The following is an 18,348-nucleotide window of genomic DNA, read 5'->3' as shown; positions in this document are numbered from 1 at the left end:
ATTCATACTGACATAACGGCAAATTGGCACTACCTTCTATTACTTATACCATACAATTAAGTCTGTTTGTTTACAAAATAAATTTTACTAGTTTTACCATTTTATACATTTTTTTAGGTACACAAAAAAGTGAAATGTACTACAGAAGTGTACAATAGATATTACAAAAGAAATGAAAATAATTTATACACGAATTAAGTTTAATTTTAAAAAAATTTTAATTTTCTAAGAAAGATACAAATTCGGTCAACTTAGATAATTGATATTCCGAATCGGCATTATTATTTGCAATTGATGCTGGTTTCTTTGGATGTATAACTAATTGCTGATCACAATTTTCAACTGTCCAATCAAGGTCCGCGCATTTTTGCTTAAATTGGTCTTCATGAAGATTTGTTAACGAGACTAGAGTTTCATCCAAGATTGAGGTGTATGAATTTCCGATCAACCGAAAAATGTTTTCCATTGTAATTTCTGAAAAAAAGATGAATGAAATTTTAATACAAGATTGTTAAAAATATAATTGTAAAAATTAACATATACATACACTGAAAATAATCCATGCTTAACTTTACGAAAAAAAATTTCGTAACTACTTTTTTCGTAATATATAAGAAAATTTCGTGTATAATACGAAATATTGTTTAATCAACCCCTTTTCTAATTTTACGAAAGTACGAAAACCTGTCGTAATATCTTTTTTCGTATATATTAAGAAACTTTGTTTTCTTTTACAAAAATAGTTTCGGTAAGGCATGTAATATTTAACGAAGTAACGAATTTTTTTCGTAACAAGATTATTTAGTAATATACAAGAATTATTTTTGATTTTACAAAAAAAAAATATTTTGTTACGATTTGTCTTTTTTTGTTATTTTCGTAATTTTAAGGGAGTTAAATTAAACGTAATTTTTAATTTACAGGAAATTAGCTGCCTAATTTCCTAAAAAAATTTTTATGTTTTTTTTAAAAACATAAAAAAATTGTTTTTTTTTAATTTGCAATCTTTTTCTAAATTTACAATAATTATTTTAAAAGAACTAAAATATTTGTCTTTAAAAAAAATCGTAAAATGAACAAATTTTTTTTTTTTTTTTTTTAATTATATAAAGTTATTTTGCATTTTACTAAAATATTTCGTACAATTTCGTATATATTACGAAAGAATTTCGTGGTGCGAAACCACGAAGCATTTCGTACAATGTACAGCATTTTTCGTGTATATTAGGTATGGATTATTTTCAGTGTATATGTAAAAAATAATAAGTCTTGCATTGACTATTTTCCTTTCAAATAATTGTTGCATTGTTTTATTTATTATTAAAAAGTCTTGCATTGGCTATTTTCTTTTGAAAAAAAATCTTGTATTGATAAGTTTTTTAAGAAAAAACACTTGTATTAACTATTTTCTTTAGAATTATTGTTGTATTGACTTCATTATTTAGAATAAAGTCTGCCATTGACTAGTTTCTTTTGAAAATTGTCTTGCATTGAGTAGTTTTTTGGAAAAAAAGGCTTGCACTGGCTAGTTTCTTCGGAAATAATAGTTGCATTGCCTTTATTATTTAGTAAAAAGTTTGGCATATACTATTTGCTTTTGTAAAAAAGAAAAAAATCATATTTCTAGATATTCAAAAAAGTGAATGATTCAACGCAATCGTAAATCAAAAAATCTTAAATAAGAACAAAAAATAGTAATGTTACAAACATTTAATCGCAATCGGACTTTCAATGTTGAATATAATTACAATAAAAAAACGTTCATTATTTTCTATTATAGTTCGAACCATAGTAGAAAAATAGAAGGTAGTGTCAATCAAAAATTTTAATTTTTAATAAGGTTTTTTGAAGTTTCCTTTTCCATTAAAATTGAATAAAGCGTTGCCATATTTTAAAAAATTATGCTAAGTTTCTAGAAATTTTAATGAAGAATTTGAAAATTATTATTAGATTTGTTCTATAATTAATTATTATAATAACGACAAAACACTGATCTAAACACGACAATTTTCAAATTATTTTTATTACATTAATGAATTTATATAGTCTATAGTCCAACCTATAGACTAACATAAAGCATAAACTATAGACTAAACTATGGCAATGATTTTCTGCTAAAAACATGGAATGTAATATAATGGATTCACACTATTCTATATATGTTTATTGCTTAATAATTTTAATTTATAGTTAGATATGTCCAATGTGCTTCGGTTGAGATTCATAACTCTAAAAGCTTTTCAGTCCATCAAAGACTATAGTTTAGTCTGGACTATAGTCTAGTCTGCAGTCTGTATTATAGCTTAGTTCATAGACTGAACTAACGTTTAGTCAAGACTATAGTCTATTCTATAGGCTGGTCTAGTTTATATTTTGGACTATATTTTAGTCTAGCATAGTCTAGACTAAATGCAAATATTTTGTTAAATTCACTTAATTTTGTTTAATTTGGAATTTTTTGTTTAACTGGAATTTTTCAAATTAATATGGTAAAACGATTTTTATGAAAACTTCATAATCCTTAAGCATGTCAGATGTAGAATTTTAGAAATAGAGAGAGATTGACACTACCTTCTATTTTTTTATTATGGTTCGAACTCTACCAATTTATAAGAGCGGGTTTTTGAGTTGGCAATCAAATGCCTTTTAATAATCAGACTAATTAGTATTAAAATAAATTTAATCAGATTTTAATTCCCAAGATTAAACTTAGTTTTGTAATACAAAACACTATTGTTATCAAAAAAATTCGCCTGTGCAAATATTATAAACCCTTCACCATACTGTGTATTTAAAAAATGTGATACAAAATACACAGCGCAATGAAACCAAATACATCCACACAGAGGTTTTCAAAGGTTGTTTCAGAGTTTTGCTTATATTTATGAACCGATTTTGCTGATTTCAATCTTCTGGTCTTCTCGAAAGCATTGCATTTCTTGCTAAACTTTTAATTACCTCCCTTGAGCGCTTAAGCTAGTTTGTAACATACAAAAATATTGGTCCAATACCCACCTTAAAGTATACCGATCGATTCAGAATCATTTTTTGAGTCGATTAAGACATGTCCGTCCGTCCGGCTGGCTGTCCATGTAAATCTTGTGCGCAAAGTACAAGATAATTTGATGAAATTTGGATCAAGCATGTTTTTTGGCACAGGGACGAAGCCTATTGAAAATAGTTGAAATCGCCTATTATTTCACCTAGTCCCCATACAACCGTACCTCACGATTTGAACTTTTTATGCCATAATTACGTCAAATATTAAGGTACGTTCACACCTATCAAATATTTGACGTTTTTTATCAAATATTTGTTGGCTGTAATGTGAACACAAAATATTTTTGAAGAGGAAGCAAAATATCAGCTGTTATAATTAAAATAAATAGGTATTTTTTTTAAACTTACTTGAATGAGACTTATGCGATATTCTGCAACAGTTATTTTTCCCTCTGCTCCGTTAAGAATAGCGAAAATCTCTTTTAGCAGTTCGGCTATTACTGAAAAATCTGAAGTTTTAATTGATAACTGTTTTAAACTTTCCACTGAATTATATCTAGAAAGTTCATCTTTAGAATGCAAATGTTGTATAAGCATCTTTCCCAAATTTAATGCATATGGACTAAAATCTAAGTTAATTTGGAAAATAATTAATCCAACTGCTTCCAAAATAGTTTCGGGATTTCTCAGCATAGATCTTTGCATTGGTGGCAATATTTTTTCTTCAAAGTCAACTTTTGATATATTGTTTAATAATACTTTGCAGGCTGATATACAGCTTGAATGAGGTTTAGTTTTTGCTGTTATTATGCCTTTAACAAATGAATCAATTAAATAATCCTTGTAATCACACATGGCATCAATCTCATACTTGTCATTTTTTAATGAAATGAGCACTACCATTAATACAATTACGTTGCTCGTAGGTTCTTTTTTTAATAGTACTGTCATATATTTATCAAAATATTCGTTTTCTAAAATATCTATTAAGACATTGTTGGCCAAGTTGATCAAACGTTCATTTAAAGAACTTAGAACAATCTGATAAAGCAGTGATTGATATTCTATCAAACGAGGAAGTTCAGTTCTAAAAACATTTGATTCAGTATTACCGTACTTGTTTAATATAATTGTCCATCCAAAAGCAACAAGAGCCGCCTTTGATGCTTTTTGGGGAGGAGCATTTGCCAGTTCTTTACAAGATAAAATTTTAAATACAGCCATCATGCTTTCAATAGTTGCATCGTGGTGGTTTTTTATTAATTCAATAATAATATTTCGTACCAATAGTTGAGAGTCGTTATCTTTATATTTAGTTAATGTTATAGCTAATATTTTGCAAACACTACGAATAGTAACTGCATTTACATCTAAAAAGGAAAGAAATTTTTACGAAACATTTATCATAAATATTAGCAATGCTTACCGGATGACAACAAAGCAGACAATCGCTGAAATAATTCTTTTCTTTCCTCCGCTGATACACATAATATACGATTGGGCAGATCCTGCAACAATTTTGATATCTGTAATATATATTATGAAAATTACACGAATAAAGCACGTCATATTTTAAATATATATAAATAAACAGATTTTCAAGATACCTCAATTTCAGAAGCCATTTCCAAGAAGTAACCTTACTTTCCTTCTTTAAGAAAGATGTGAACTTGGGCCCTGCGGCGACAAATATTAACAAAGACGGCGACTGACAAAAAATATGTCGGTGGCGGCTTAAAATCGTCTCTAAGCCGGCTAAGTTTTCAAATACGTTTAGTCATATAGTAGTCAGCGTTGCCAAATGTGCAGATTTATCTGCATTTTGCAGTTTTTCTGAGCATTGAAAGTTTTAAAGTTTTTTGTTTAAAAAAGTAAGTTTTTCTGTAAATTATGCAGATTTTGCAGTTTTTACCTTTAAATTTTTTAATTTCAATTTTGTTATTTTAATTCCAATTTCTAAAGCCATAATTTTACCCCATTTGTTTAATATAGTAGTGGCAAGTTTTACTCATACTTTTTTAATGCGACAATGTAATTATCATATACATACTATTTTTTGCACCACTGATCACAAAGAAAGAGGGAATTCCCACGTTTTTATGTCTAAGAAAGTTATGTTTCTCTATATGGAGTTTGCTATTATAGTTTGTTAGTTTAGTTCACAAAGTAATACTAAGGTTTCTTCTGCATATGCAACTCACAAAATATTTTTCTTACCACTTATATGGATAAATATTTAACTTATGGAGGAGGATTTGTTTCAATCGATTGAGGAAGTGGTTGTCGATTCAAGTGGATCAATGACTCATAAGAAAGGTAAGCTGGAATATGCACAAATCAATAAAAAATTGCATTTATGCCCATGAGGCATTGTTTTAAAAAAAATCTTGAGAAAGACGATGTTTTTATAGATATGTTAAAGTTTATTTCAAATGTCTCTTCTAGTGACTGTTTACAAAATATTGTACAGGGAGATCTTTGGAAAAAGAAATGTGAGCTATATCCAAATGAAATTGTTCTTCCATACTTTTTATATTCCGATGATCTAGAAATCAACAATTCATTAGCATCTCATTCTGCAAATACAATTTGCAACTTTTATTATAGTTTCCCTTGTCTCCCTAATGACACAAAACTACAAAATGTGTTCTTTATTTCTGCTATTAATTCCAAAGATATAAAAACTATTGGTAAAAAAATGCTTAAAGCCCTTAATTGATGAAATGATAAGTTTGGAAGTAGACGGTGTAAAAATAAAGTTATCAAATGTGAAAGAGTTTCACCCACACTTCATACCTATTCTTATTTTAGGAGATAATTTAGGTTTAAATAGCTTATTAGGTTTTTCAAAATCATTTAACACAACATTTTGTCGTTTTTGCACAATAAGTAAGACGGATAGTTAGAAAACCCCCACAACATTACCCGAATTGCGCCGAACATATGAAAATTATAATTTACATGTGCAAGAAAATAATGCTAAAGCGGCATTTCTGAAAAATGCATATTTAACAGAATACCATCATTTCACGTTGTAGATAATATGAGTGTTGATGCAATGCATGATGTCATGGAGGGAATATGTCATTATGACATGACCAATGCTATATTGTATTTTATTCAAGAAAAAAAATATTTTTCGCTAGAAATTTTAAATAAAAGAAAAGCACAATTTGAATATGGCGAGTTAGAAATTGGAAATATATCTCAAAATATTTTGTTAACTCATATCAAGAAAAAACATTTGAGAATGTCTGCTCGTGAAATGCTGACTTTCGTCATATTTTTTACAATAATGGTAGAGGATTTGGTACCTTCTGACGATGAAGTTTGGCTGTTTATGTTGCTTCTTATTGAGATAATAGACTTTATATTGTTGTTTAAAATAAATGCCTCTTCAATTAATGCTTTCAAAGTTAATATTGAAAACCATAATAAATTATATTTAAAACTTTTTAAAGAAAATTTGAAACCAAAATTTCATATTTTAACCCATTATCCCGATGTCATTGCTTTATGTGGACCTGTGAGAAAATTTTGTCTTATAAAAGCATATGACAAAGTAATATATAATAATGTTTTGTACAAAAAAGGATTTTTTGTTGCAACCAGAACACAAGATTATAAAATATATAAAATCATTAATGCAATTGTTTCAGATGAATCATTGTATCTATTCGTTCAAGAAGTCTGTAATACAATATACCTTAAGCATTACACGGCATTTGAAATTAACCCAAACGACATAGGGGAATTTGCTCTTCTCAATACTGATTCATTAGTTGGACCCCCGACGACTATTATTAATACATCAAAAGGGAAATTTATGATACGCACAAAAGAATACTTTTAAATTTTTTTTAGATGAAGAAACTCAAAAAAACACGTTACAAAATCTACTAACTTCTTGGGGCCTAAATCACCTCATAAACTTTTTTCAAGGTAAACATTATTAATAATTATGTAAAAATTTAAACACACTATTAAAATATATATTTTTCAGAACAAAACATCACAAACCATGCCCTTTCCATTATGTTTATATAAATGCAACGATGCAGTCTTTAGAAGACCATTTGGATTTTTTATCAGCGAAAGGCGATCCAGTTCAGCCGTTTATTTTGGGTTTAGGTGTGTAGAAACTCTTAAAATTAATTCATTTTATGTATATTTGGATGGCCAATTGATGCCATTCGAAAATTTTCAGAGAGCTTTTGATATATGCTTTAAATCGTTCCACTTATTTAAGGTTGAATATCCAATGGCAAGTGGTCCGTTTTGGATGTTTGTAGAAAACTATCTTTATAATATTTCAAAAGCAGAAACAAAGAATACAAAAGTTTGTATACTACTGGATAAATTATCTCAAATTTAAAACTATTGATATTATTACTAAATTATTATTTAATTGTTTATATTGAAACAATTTTTCTATTTATTTTATTATATGAAACTGAAATTTATTATTTATATATTTTTTTAATTATTTATGAGTTTAATTACTGATATTCAATTTTTTTCATATAATATTTTTTCTATTTATGCAAATGCATAGTATGTATGTATATTCAAATCCAATTTAAATAATTTTTAAATATTAAATGTATGTATACATATATGTAAATATGTAGATTAAAATCCTAATAAATTGTAATTATAATCAACTAATTTTTGTTGACTATTATTAAGAAAGAAACCGTTTCTGAAATGAAACCATTTATTAAAATAATGATTAATATTGTTAATATAATGTCTCATAATCATTATATTTATGATATATTTCATTACATTAATGAAGGAGCACATTCCATTTACGAAACAAGGTAGGAAAATCAATGACAAAAGTCATTATTGAAATGGAAAAATTACGTTCCATTAATGTATGGTAAAATTATATCAATGAAACAATGTCATTAAACCAATGACAACATTCATTGTATATATGATAAAGGTTCTTAACAGTAACGAAACAAAATCGTTAAATTAATGATTTTTTCATATTATTATTGAAAGAGATTCATTAATTTAATGAAACTATTTCATTATGTTGACGAAATTGTTTCATTGGTTTAATGATATTTTACATTGTAAAAACGTTTGGTTACGTTATTTATGTATTCTGTATTAATGACATTATTTCATTATATTTACGAAAATTTTGAGATTAATGAAACATTTTTCGTTAATGCAATGACACCGGTCATTGGACTGATTTCAAGAACCAAATTATTAATATAACGTAGAAAAACGTTGTATTTACGAAGGTTTTTCTTTCAGTGTATATTTAATATAATTATGAGCTCAGAAGCCCTTTTTGGGGGGGGGGTTCTGTTCAATGGGAGTTAGGTGAAATAATGGATTTTAACCATTTTCAATAGTCCTTCGGTCAAATAAAACGCTCATGCCAAGTTTCATCCAATTATCTTGAAAATTGCGACCTGTACCTTGCGCACAAGGTTTACATGGACAGCCAGCCAGACGGACGGACGGACATAGCTTAATCGACTCAGAAAACGATCCTAAGCCGATTGGTATATTTTAAGGTGGGTTTAGGACGAATATTTTTGTATGTTACAAACATCAGCACAAATCCAATATACCCTCCCCACTAAAGTGGTGTAGGGTATAAAAATATATATAGTAACAGTTTTTCTTCCGTATAAAATGTTATTTAATAAAGTGTAAAAATGTGAAATAAATGTAGACAGGAAGGGATTTAAAAACATATGGTAAATACACTTCATACATTCTAGTTTCAATACCGAGTGCAATATCTTACAGAATCTGTAAAGGTAAATGACAGAAATTTTCAAAAAAAAAAATAGATTTATTTGATTTTCTTGTTGCTATATGTAATTATGTATATACTTTAGAGTCCGACCGAACTCAAAATTTCGTTCGGTACCGAACACCGAACCCGAACTTAGGTAAATTTGAAAGTTCGGCCGAACCCGAACTTTGTTTGGTTTTCAAAGTTCGGTAACACCAAACTTTTTTCTTAAATGAAAAACCAGTTATGATTAAAAAGTAATAAATTTATAATATTTCAAACCAAAATATGAACATCCGAAAGATTGTTTGAAAAGGGTCTTTTATTAGTAATTGGGCCAATTATCAACTAATTCCGAATCCCAGAGAGTGATAAATTTCTAATAACAAACTATTTTTGTGAAATGCATATATCTTAATACCTTTATTTTTGGTTTTTAAACGATTCATTGACAATGATAAAATTCTCTGTAAGAGCAGGCAGAGAAAAACATGGCTGTGATTAAAATTATGATTGTAGTATAAACATATTATCGTTATTATAACAATTTTAAAATATATTATGATTAAATACCGTCAAAATATTGTGTCATGATATATGTGTATTTATTATAATATTGTTATAGGTACATTATCATATTATGACCCAAGGAGATCAAAATTTCGTTTTAAGTAAATGTGTATCGAAATCAAAATAAATTTTATCGAATCAGTAAAATTACAGTTTCTAAAAAAATAAAAAATATATAATATAAAGATAATATACATACCTACAATACTTAACACAATTCGCAAATTTCAATTTGCCGATTTATATGAAATTTAGGTTCATAAAAAAATTTAAGTATAATTTCATAAAAATACTAGTATTTTTAAGCCTTTTATGAACGTTAGTCATTTTCTACAGCGAACCTTATATAGAGGTCATGTCGAAATGTAAACCGATTTTGATTATTTTGAATACCAATCAATCTGCAACAATAGTTAAGGTCCTATCGTTCTTTTAAGAGACTGACTGACTGACATGTCTAGATCGTTTAAGAAAGAAAATTTCTATTTTACAAATGAGATCAAAGATTTATAGTCGAAACTAGATAATTCAAATTAAATTTTTCTTTGCTTTTTAATCACTTTCTGGATAACTGTTTTTCAAATCAGCCGAAAAAATGAACAGTTAAAAAGCAGTTTTGTACCTATGAAATCGGAAATTTATTGTACAGCCAGGATGTATGATAACTTCTGTAAACAAATTTTCAGCATTTTTAAAACTTTTTGATGATGTAAAAATAAGTCAAAATTTCGCCGAACACCGAAAATTGGCCGAACCTCACTTTTTACCGAACCCGTACCCGAACGTTCGGTAGGACACTAATATACATATAGTAATTATATGTTTGTTTAATTTTAATTGGCCTAGGTAAAAAAAGAGTTTTGCTTAAAGAATATAAAGAAATTGGCGCTTGTCTGTACTTGTCAGTCGGTGCCTAACTCTAATAATGTATTGCTCAAACCACTTTTTATTAATACATTTTAAATACATTTCTCAATTTGTTTATTTTCATATTTGCAAAACATTATGTTTTTTATAATTATTTTCCATTTTTAATACTCAAATTTAAAATTTCGTTCTTTAAGTTTTATAAAAAATCCTCAAAATTAATTGTCAAAAAATTAAAAAATATATATTTCTTGTTTAAAAAAATAAAACTATTTCGAACTATTTAATGGTGTAAAAATGCGAAAAAAAATATAAAAAATGTGTAAAATGGTTAAAAAATAAAATTTTAGCTAAAAGGTTTTGATGTATTGTGAGGGAGTCGGACATTCATTAGGGTTATAGTCATAGTCTAACTTCTGATTATTCTTTGGTTTTGCTGCAAAATTTTATTTAGTTAAATAAACATTGGAGCATAACTTCTCCTTATCATTTTTAATAAATATCACCAAGATATTGACGGTCAAAGGTCACAGAAATATTTTTTTTTATATTTGAAAAATTTCTAATAGAATTTTAAAAATGCCGAGTTATGTATATTTGAGAATTACAACTAATTTTAGTTGTAATTGTGTTGATGTTGCCAACCTAAAAAGTGTGTATATTTACAAGTGGAAATTGAGTTGTAATAAAATTTATTATAACTTAAAATTTTAAGTTGTTATCGATAATATCAAACAGCAAAGTTTCAAGTAAAGAAGAATTAAGTTGTAAACTATAATAGGGGCATATATTTTAAAATACAATTGGAAATTTCTGAAGTATAAATGAAAATATCTAAAATACAATAAAATACAATTGGAAAATAGTTGTTCTTATATCAACGATTTTAAGTCGACTTTACTACCCTCAGAAATTTCAAGAGAAGCTTAAGAGAACATATATACCTTCTTTAGAACTAGTTCATTATCGTATATAAATACTTTTCCATCTCTGTGACAAAAAAAAATAAATTCAAAACAAATAACACGAATACTAAACGTTGTTGTTTCACAAGCATAACGCGTATATTTCATCGATAAATTTATTTATTGTGATAAACTTCGACACAAAAATGTTTTCTTTATATATGTTTTCTCTAAACATGAATATGTTCTGTGTATAGATATATCACTCAAAATGTTCTTTATTTTCCTAAGTTTGGTACTGAAAATGGGAAAAATCGGTTCACACCGGGAAATGTTATGAATCAAAATTTAAAACAACTCTGAAAAATAAGCATTTTTAAGACATTCTGATGCAAATTTCTCGAAAATTAGCATACATACTCCTGCTGAAAATACAAAAGTACATATTCTCGGGATTTATAAATCCCGAAAATTCCGGGATCCCGATATCGGGATTCCGGGATTCATTTAAAAATCCCGAATCTCGGGACTTTTAAAAATTAGTCCCGATTGGCATCCCTAGTGCAAACATGGAGGAGTAATTAATATAATTTAAATTTCTACATCCCATCAATGTTGTTTTTATACAGATGTAATTTTTACAAAGACATTTACATAAATATATTTCATGAATCTAATTTTAACGTACCTTTTAGATCATCCATCACACCCTTGATTTCGTCTGACCATTCAGTTTTACTTATATTTATTAAGACTTCAGCTAGATTATTGGAGGCAAGGTTTCTTTGTAACTCGTTTAATCTTTGCAATTCTTTAGTTTCAGCTTTAAAATTCACCGGAATGCGACTCCAAAGAAATTTGGCATCAAATCTTAAAAAAATATATATTTAATTATTAAATAATGGATATTTAAGTATCTGTTTTTAAAATACATATAGAGTGATTTAAAATCAAGATCGTACACAATCCTTATTTCACTTTTATCTTAACCTATTTACATTCAATCAAAAAGTACAATTTAAATTTTTGAAATGTCGAAACGAAAATGTAAAAAGTATTAAATCAGGACATTAGAGGGGATTTAAGTTTTTAAACGGTTTAGAGCTGTCACAAAATCTAGAAACAGAGTGAAATGGCAGACACGGTTATTACTATTAATAAATTACAGGGATGGAAAATTAGATTTTTTATCAGTATCAAAGAATATTTGAGAGGGTACTTTTTTGATCTTCAGAGTACTGAAATCAGTTTTGCTCTGAAAATTAAGATAAACATTTATCTGCGTTGATAATATTGGTCACTCCTTAAGTACATTTAAATTTAGGTCATAAATCTGGCGTTATAATCCATCTGATTTTAAAACATTTCTAGTGTAACATGATATTAAATTTTCTTGAGACTTCAATACAGTAAAAAATTATTTGGGAATTGTTTGCCACTAAATTTTAATATATAACTCGAAATATCTCGATTATAGATTAACCAATATGATCAATATGGGTATCATGGGAAAGTTCGTTAAAAGCTTCCCATTAACATATAAGCAATTATCAATTTTTTTTGAATTTACCCCCACTAAAGTGGCGTAGGATATAAATAAAATTTAAATGAATTGCATATTTATAGAGTGAATCATTTTATTTGCTCAACAAAACCCACAATTACATATAGTAGTACATATAGGCGAAACTGAAGGGGTTTTCAAAGAAAAATTTTTATTCTCTTCACACAGACGAGCTCTGAGAGAATAAAACAAACTTCTGAGAACTAAACGCACTCACTAAAAATCAAATTTTCTTCGCAAAATTGCGAGGGTATTACCACTTATTAGTTTTTCTTATCACTTAAACTTAATGTTTATTATTTTTTTCAACACTTTTCATTTATTTAAAACCCCGAAAATAATTTATATTTTACAAACGAAAAAAAAAATATTTTTTATTCTTTGACATTTTATTTTAATTAAAATTGAAAAATGAAAAACTGTACATTTTAGTATTGAAAATTAAAAAAGTATTTTACATACTTTTTTTAATTCAACAAAAAAATACAAAAAGACGTGTTTATAATATGTGTTGAGATAAAATATCTCTTCAAAAAAATAAATAACTAATATTTTCATTCACTGCCATATAAAATTTCATTAATAACACACAAAGAATAACGTCTAAAAAATACATTTTTTATTTAGTACCTTTTGAACAACTGTGTTTATTTTTGTGCTTCTACTAATACATTCTCACCAGTTAGGTCTTTGACAGGGGACTTAGGTCCTTGACAATTAATTTCGCCTATATACTACTATATGCACAATTATTTCACTTTTTTGATGTGTCATAGTTTTACATTAAAGTATTAAAAAACTTAACAATTGCTTGCTTTTAGGAGCTGTATTTTACCTGACACCTTTGTGAAACAGTCTAGAGGGTTTGATTGAGTACCTTAAAGTCCAAATTTTTAATTCTTGGTTTTTGCAAACTGTTCTCATTTAATGGAATTGCATGCCCAGTGACCATTAACCCTCCTAAACAAATGTGAATCAATATGTATATTTACACATTCAATAATTGAACAATTATTGTCTTTCATTCGCAACTACAAGTACAAGTTTGACTGATTTTCAAAATCCATATGAAATTGCTTCTGTTAGATAGGCTAAAAATAATAAAAAAAAATTAATTCATTGTTAATCGCCTTTGAGTACTCAAAAGCAACTTTCAGGGATTAATTTAATCACGTTTACTAAAGATTGTTCACCTAAAGAACTAGACCGCTTAAGACCATTTTTTTCATAATGTAAAAATTGTGTATATTAATTTTAAAACCCTGCAGGAATTTATAAAATCTATTTAAAATACATTTTGTAGCTTGGATTCAAGATGCACTAAGTAAGGTGAAGTCCTTTACGATTTGTATTTCTTTTTATTCTAAAAATTTTAATTTATATTTTATATAGATTTCTCGGTTGCAGCTTTCCTGATTATGCAAAAATAAAATCGTTAACATTGTTTTATAATATTATCAAATATGGAAAACCATCGAATTTATATAAATTACTAGCTTGCTGCTCGCTATTCGTTAGCGAAGTAGCGAGCAGCTTATATATGAATGTATAAAATTTTAAAGGCATAGTGTAGTGGCTAATTTTTTCTGTATTGTTATACCCTACACCACTTCAGTGGGGAGGGTATATTGAATTTGTGCTGATGTTCTATACCACCTCGTCCTATAACCACCTTAAAGTATACCAATCGGCTTAGAATCATTTTCTGAGTCAATTAAGCTATGTCCGTCCGTCCGTCTGGCAGGCTGTCCATGTAAACCTTGTGCGCAAGGTACAGACCCCAATTTTCAAGATAATTGCATGAAATTTGGCACACACTCTTCTCTTGGCCCACGAAGCCTATTGAAAATGGTTAAAATAGGTCCATTATTTCGAATAGCCCTCATACAACCGTTCCCCCCAAATAGGACCTTTTGGCTTCTAATTAATTTAAATGATCTATTATGTTAACAAAAGTCTACAAAACTTAGTTTTATAGAACTTTAAATGACACTACCGATTTTTGTAATGATCGGGCTTCATTTGACCCTATCCCCCATACAAACTTTTAAATTCTATATAAATAATATTGAAGAAGACTTAACTTCCCCTACCAACATTTTTAAGGATAGGGCCATGTTTTGCCCTACTCCCCTTTGAGCCCTCCCAAAAAATCTCTTTTTTTGCCAAAAAAAAGCATTTGGTTAAAAAAACAAACCAAATGCTTTTTTTAAAATAATCCCCATTTTTAACATACATACTGACTGGTGTAGGGTATCATATGGTCGGCTACGCCCGACTATACATTCATACTTGTTTATTTCTGTTTTTATTAAAATTATGTAATTTTTATATTTAAATACCCTTTTTTCGACATTTTCATTAAATATAATAACCTATTAACTTAAACAATTGAGTGAAACATTTCTCTGTTGAAAAATAGAACAGGAATATTTTCTGAACTAATAATTTAGTGTAAAAAATTTATTTCACTAGGCAGTAAAAACAAATATTTAAATTTATATTATGTTTCTAGGTTCAATATTAGGACGTTCGCGTATTCGATATTTTGTAACAATTGGTACTGGATTCCGTTCGCGTACTTTTAAAAACATAAAAAGAGATGTTGAAGATGTTGTCCCTATAAAACGCAAAAAAGTGACATTATTCTGTTTTTTACATTTTTTTATACATGTCTCGCATTCCGTTAGAAATTCATTGAAATTTTTAATAAACATTGTCAACATTTTTAATTAAAATAAATAATATTGTTATATTAACAATGTTGATGGTAAGTTCCCAATTTTCATATTATAACAAATGTTTTTTTAATAATTTAAAAAATATACCAAAATTTTTAAAATTTACAAATATTTCGGCTTTATTAATAAAAACATTTTGAATCTCATTTAACAATTTAAATTCTCATGCAAAATATTGAAGGGTGTGAAGTTAAATTCGTCGGCCAAATACGTCCCACAACACATTTGTCAAATACATTCCACATACTGTAAAATTAGTTTTCAAATTAAACTAATTGATTTTTTAATAAAACAAACGCCAAATAAAATGTTTTTGTGAAAAAAGTTAAAATATATTAAAATATATTCCGAAAATAACTATGTAAAATAAAAATTAATTAAAATAATTGTATATTCATAAAAAATGGTGGTTAAATATAAAATTTTCAAAAGAAAAAAATCCACACTTTGAGAAGACATGAATTGTGGTACCGGCATAGTGGAAGTAGCCCAGAACTAGTTCTTTCCAAAAATATATAGTTTATATGCAATTCCAGCTCTGGATAATTTTTACGAATTTTTGAAAAAAACATAAAATTTTGCCAAAAAAAAAAATCAGAAATATGTAAAATATTTAGTTTTTAAATACATTTTCCAATATTCACAACAAATTTTACTTTTGCTACTTTTTGTAGAGCATTTGTGAAACCTTTAAATTTTAAAAATGTTTTTTTTTTCAACTGACTTTCTAGATAAAGTCTCTAAGAAAATTAAAAATCAAAGATTTTACAAATTTTTTGAAATAATTTACAGTTTAAACTTTGTTTTTACTTTATTATTACCTGCAAAATTATGTCCATCAAGAATTTATATAAATTACATATAAAAAAACGCGATCCTAACAACAAATTTACAAAAAAGACCCAAAACGATCAATCCAATTGACACAGATGCAAAAACATTTTTAATTTGTTTAAAATTTACACAATATTTTGCTACCTGTATCACTCTCATCATAAATTTATAAAAATTATGAATTACCGCGTTTGCGAGCGACATTTGTTCCTATCCTGATATAAATTAATTCACAGTATTTCAAGTTAAACAATTTAATTTTTTGTTTGATTGTTGATATATGAGCAATTATCAAAGTTTTTTAAATTTTCTTTTTTCCACCCTTTGGATCCGCGCCTGAAATAAAATGTACCCAGCATCAAAAAGCATCGCTCTATAAATATTTAATTCCTTCAAACTATAATTTTTTAATTGCATTCATATATAAATCAAGGTCACAGAATTCAGATATTAATAGTTTTTTTCTTAAATTTTACAATTCGATATTTTTCAAAAACTATAGGCAACAAGTAAAAACATTACTGAAATGAAATTTCTTAAAATTTTTTAAAATAAATCTTATGCGCTAAATTTGAATTATTTTTACAATTATGTCCATTTTTTCAAATATTACACATATAAATACTACAATTTTACGGATTTTTTAAATAACTAAGTAAAACCCGCTATAACTTTTGCTCTCCTCGATCAAAATGACACAAAATATTTTGAATGTGCCATCAAAAAAAATTAATTTTTTAACTCTAAAATTAAAAATGTTTGCCAATTGGCCTCATATCGTTTGGCAAATAACGTTGTCAAGATCGGTTGACAGATTCGCCCTATTTGTCACTTAAACAGAGATATATATACATACAGTCACACAGATAATTATACGTACCCCCCATAAAATGCTGTATATGAAGTAATTAGCGATTTTAAATTATTTTTTTTTTTCAATTAATTTGCAGGTATATTTACCATTTACTTAATCAAATAAAAAAAATCATATTTACTATGCGTTTTAAGCGTCTAAACGCAAAAAACACATATGGCAACACAGAAAATTGTACGTACGATGCTTTGTGGCGCTGTAAATTAACGGTATTTTTTTTGTAATTACATTAAAATGCTTCAGGCTTCATTTGTACGTAGATTGGCGAAATTTTAAGTAATTTAAAAAGAGTTAAAATTATAGATTGCAAAAATGGGCCGAAAAACTAAAGACGTTAGCATTGAAGTGCGGGAACTAATAGTTAAACTCAGAAAAGAAGGAAATTCGTTGAACTCAATCGCTAAAACTATCGGGCGTGCTAAGTCAACTGTGCAAACAATATTAAAACATTTTTCTGAGACGACTTCATTAGCAAGCAAAGCTAAAACTGGCCGTCCACCCAAAATTTCTCCAAGAGTTGCCCGGTATATTAAAAATGTTGTGGATAAAAATCCTAAAATGATCATAATATCAATGTGCATTCTGAAACAGTTCGAAGCGTTTTGAGAAAAAATGGATTCCGTAGCCGCGTGCCCAGAAAAAAACCGTTTATCAATGAAATAAATAGAAAAAAGCGGTTGGATTTCGCACTAAAATATATGGACAAACCCACAGATTTCTGGGCAAATGTGTTATTTAGTGACGAAAGTAAATATAATTTATTCGGATGCGATGGCAAACAAAAAATTTGGCGTAAAAAAAATACAGTGTTGCAGCCGAAAAACCTTATTCCCACCGTTAAACATGGCGGTGGTTCGGTAATGGTTTGGGGCTGTATGTCAGCGAGTGGAGTGGGAAAACTACAATTTGTGGAAACAACTATGGATCGTTTTGTATACCTCGACATTCTTAAAAGTAGTTTGAAGGAATCGGCAACCAATTTGGGTCTCAGTGGTACCTGGTATTTCCAACAAGACAACAACCCTAAGCACACTTCGCATCTTGTGAAGGAGTGGCTGCTTTACAACGTACCGAAACAGCTCCATTCGCCTCCCCAATCGCCAGACCTCAACCCAATAGAACATCTGTGGGATGAATTAGAACGTCGCATAAGGAAAAAATCATTCAGGAACAAACAAGAACTGAAGGAGGGCCTAAAATACGAATGGAGCCAAATAAATAGT

The 18,348-nt window shown here is 27.9% G+C and overlaps 1 protein-coding gene and 1 long non-coding RNA gene across 2 annotated transcripts in view; one reads left to right on the top strand and one right to left on the bottom strand.

Moving 5' to 3' along the window:
* Positions 1 to 199: 199 nt before the first annotated feature.
* LOC111687360 (COP9 signalosome complex subunit 8) overlaps positions 200 to 18,348 on the bottom strand; it is a 42,488-nt gene continuing 24,339 nt past the window's right edge. Inside the window, exons 3-4 of the mRNA XM_023449790.2 lie at positions 11,801 to 11,982; positions 200 to 474 (exon numbers count right to left, since the gene is read on the bottom strand). Coding sequence (XP_023305558.2) covers positions 218 to 474; positions 11,801 to 11,982 — 439 coding nt within the window. The 3' untranslated portion in view covers positions 200 to 217. The remainder of the gene's footprint in view (positions 475 to 11,800; positions 11,983 to 18,348) is intronic.
* On the top strand, positions 5,239 to 7,477 carry LOC124418799. Its single transcript, XR_006940217.1, has 3 exons — positions 5,239 to 5,316; positions 6,865 to 6,942; positions 7,004 to 7,477. It is a non-coding gene; the product is annotated as an uncharacterized LOC124418799 (long non-coding RNA).

Source organism: Lucilia cuprina, chromosome 2 (assembly GCF_022045245.1).
Source record: "Lucilia cuprina isolate Lc7/37 chromosome 2, ASM2204524v1, whole genome shotgun sequence".
NCBI classification, from domain to species: Eukaryota; Metazoa; Arthropoda; class Insecta; order Diptera; family Calliphoridae; genus Lucilia; species Lucilia cuprina.
The sequence above is the reverse complement of the archived record's forward strand: the minus strand, read 5'-3'. Positions and strand labels throughout refer to the sequence as shown.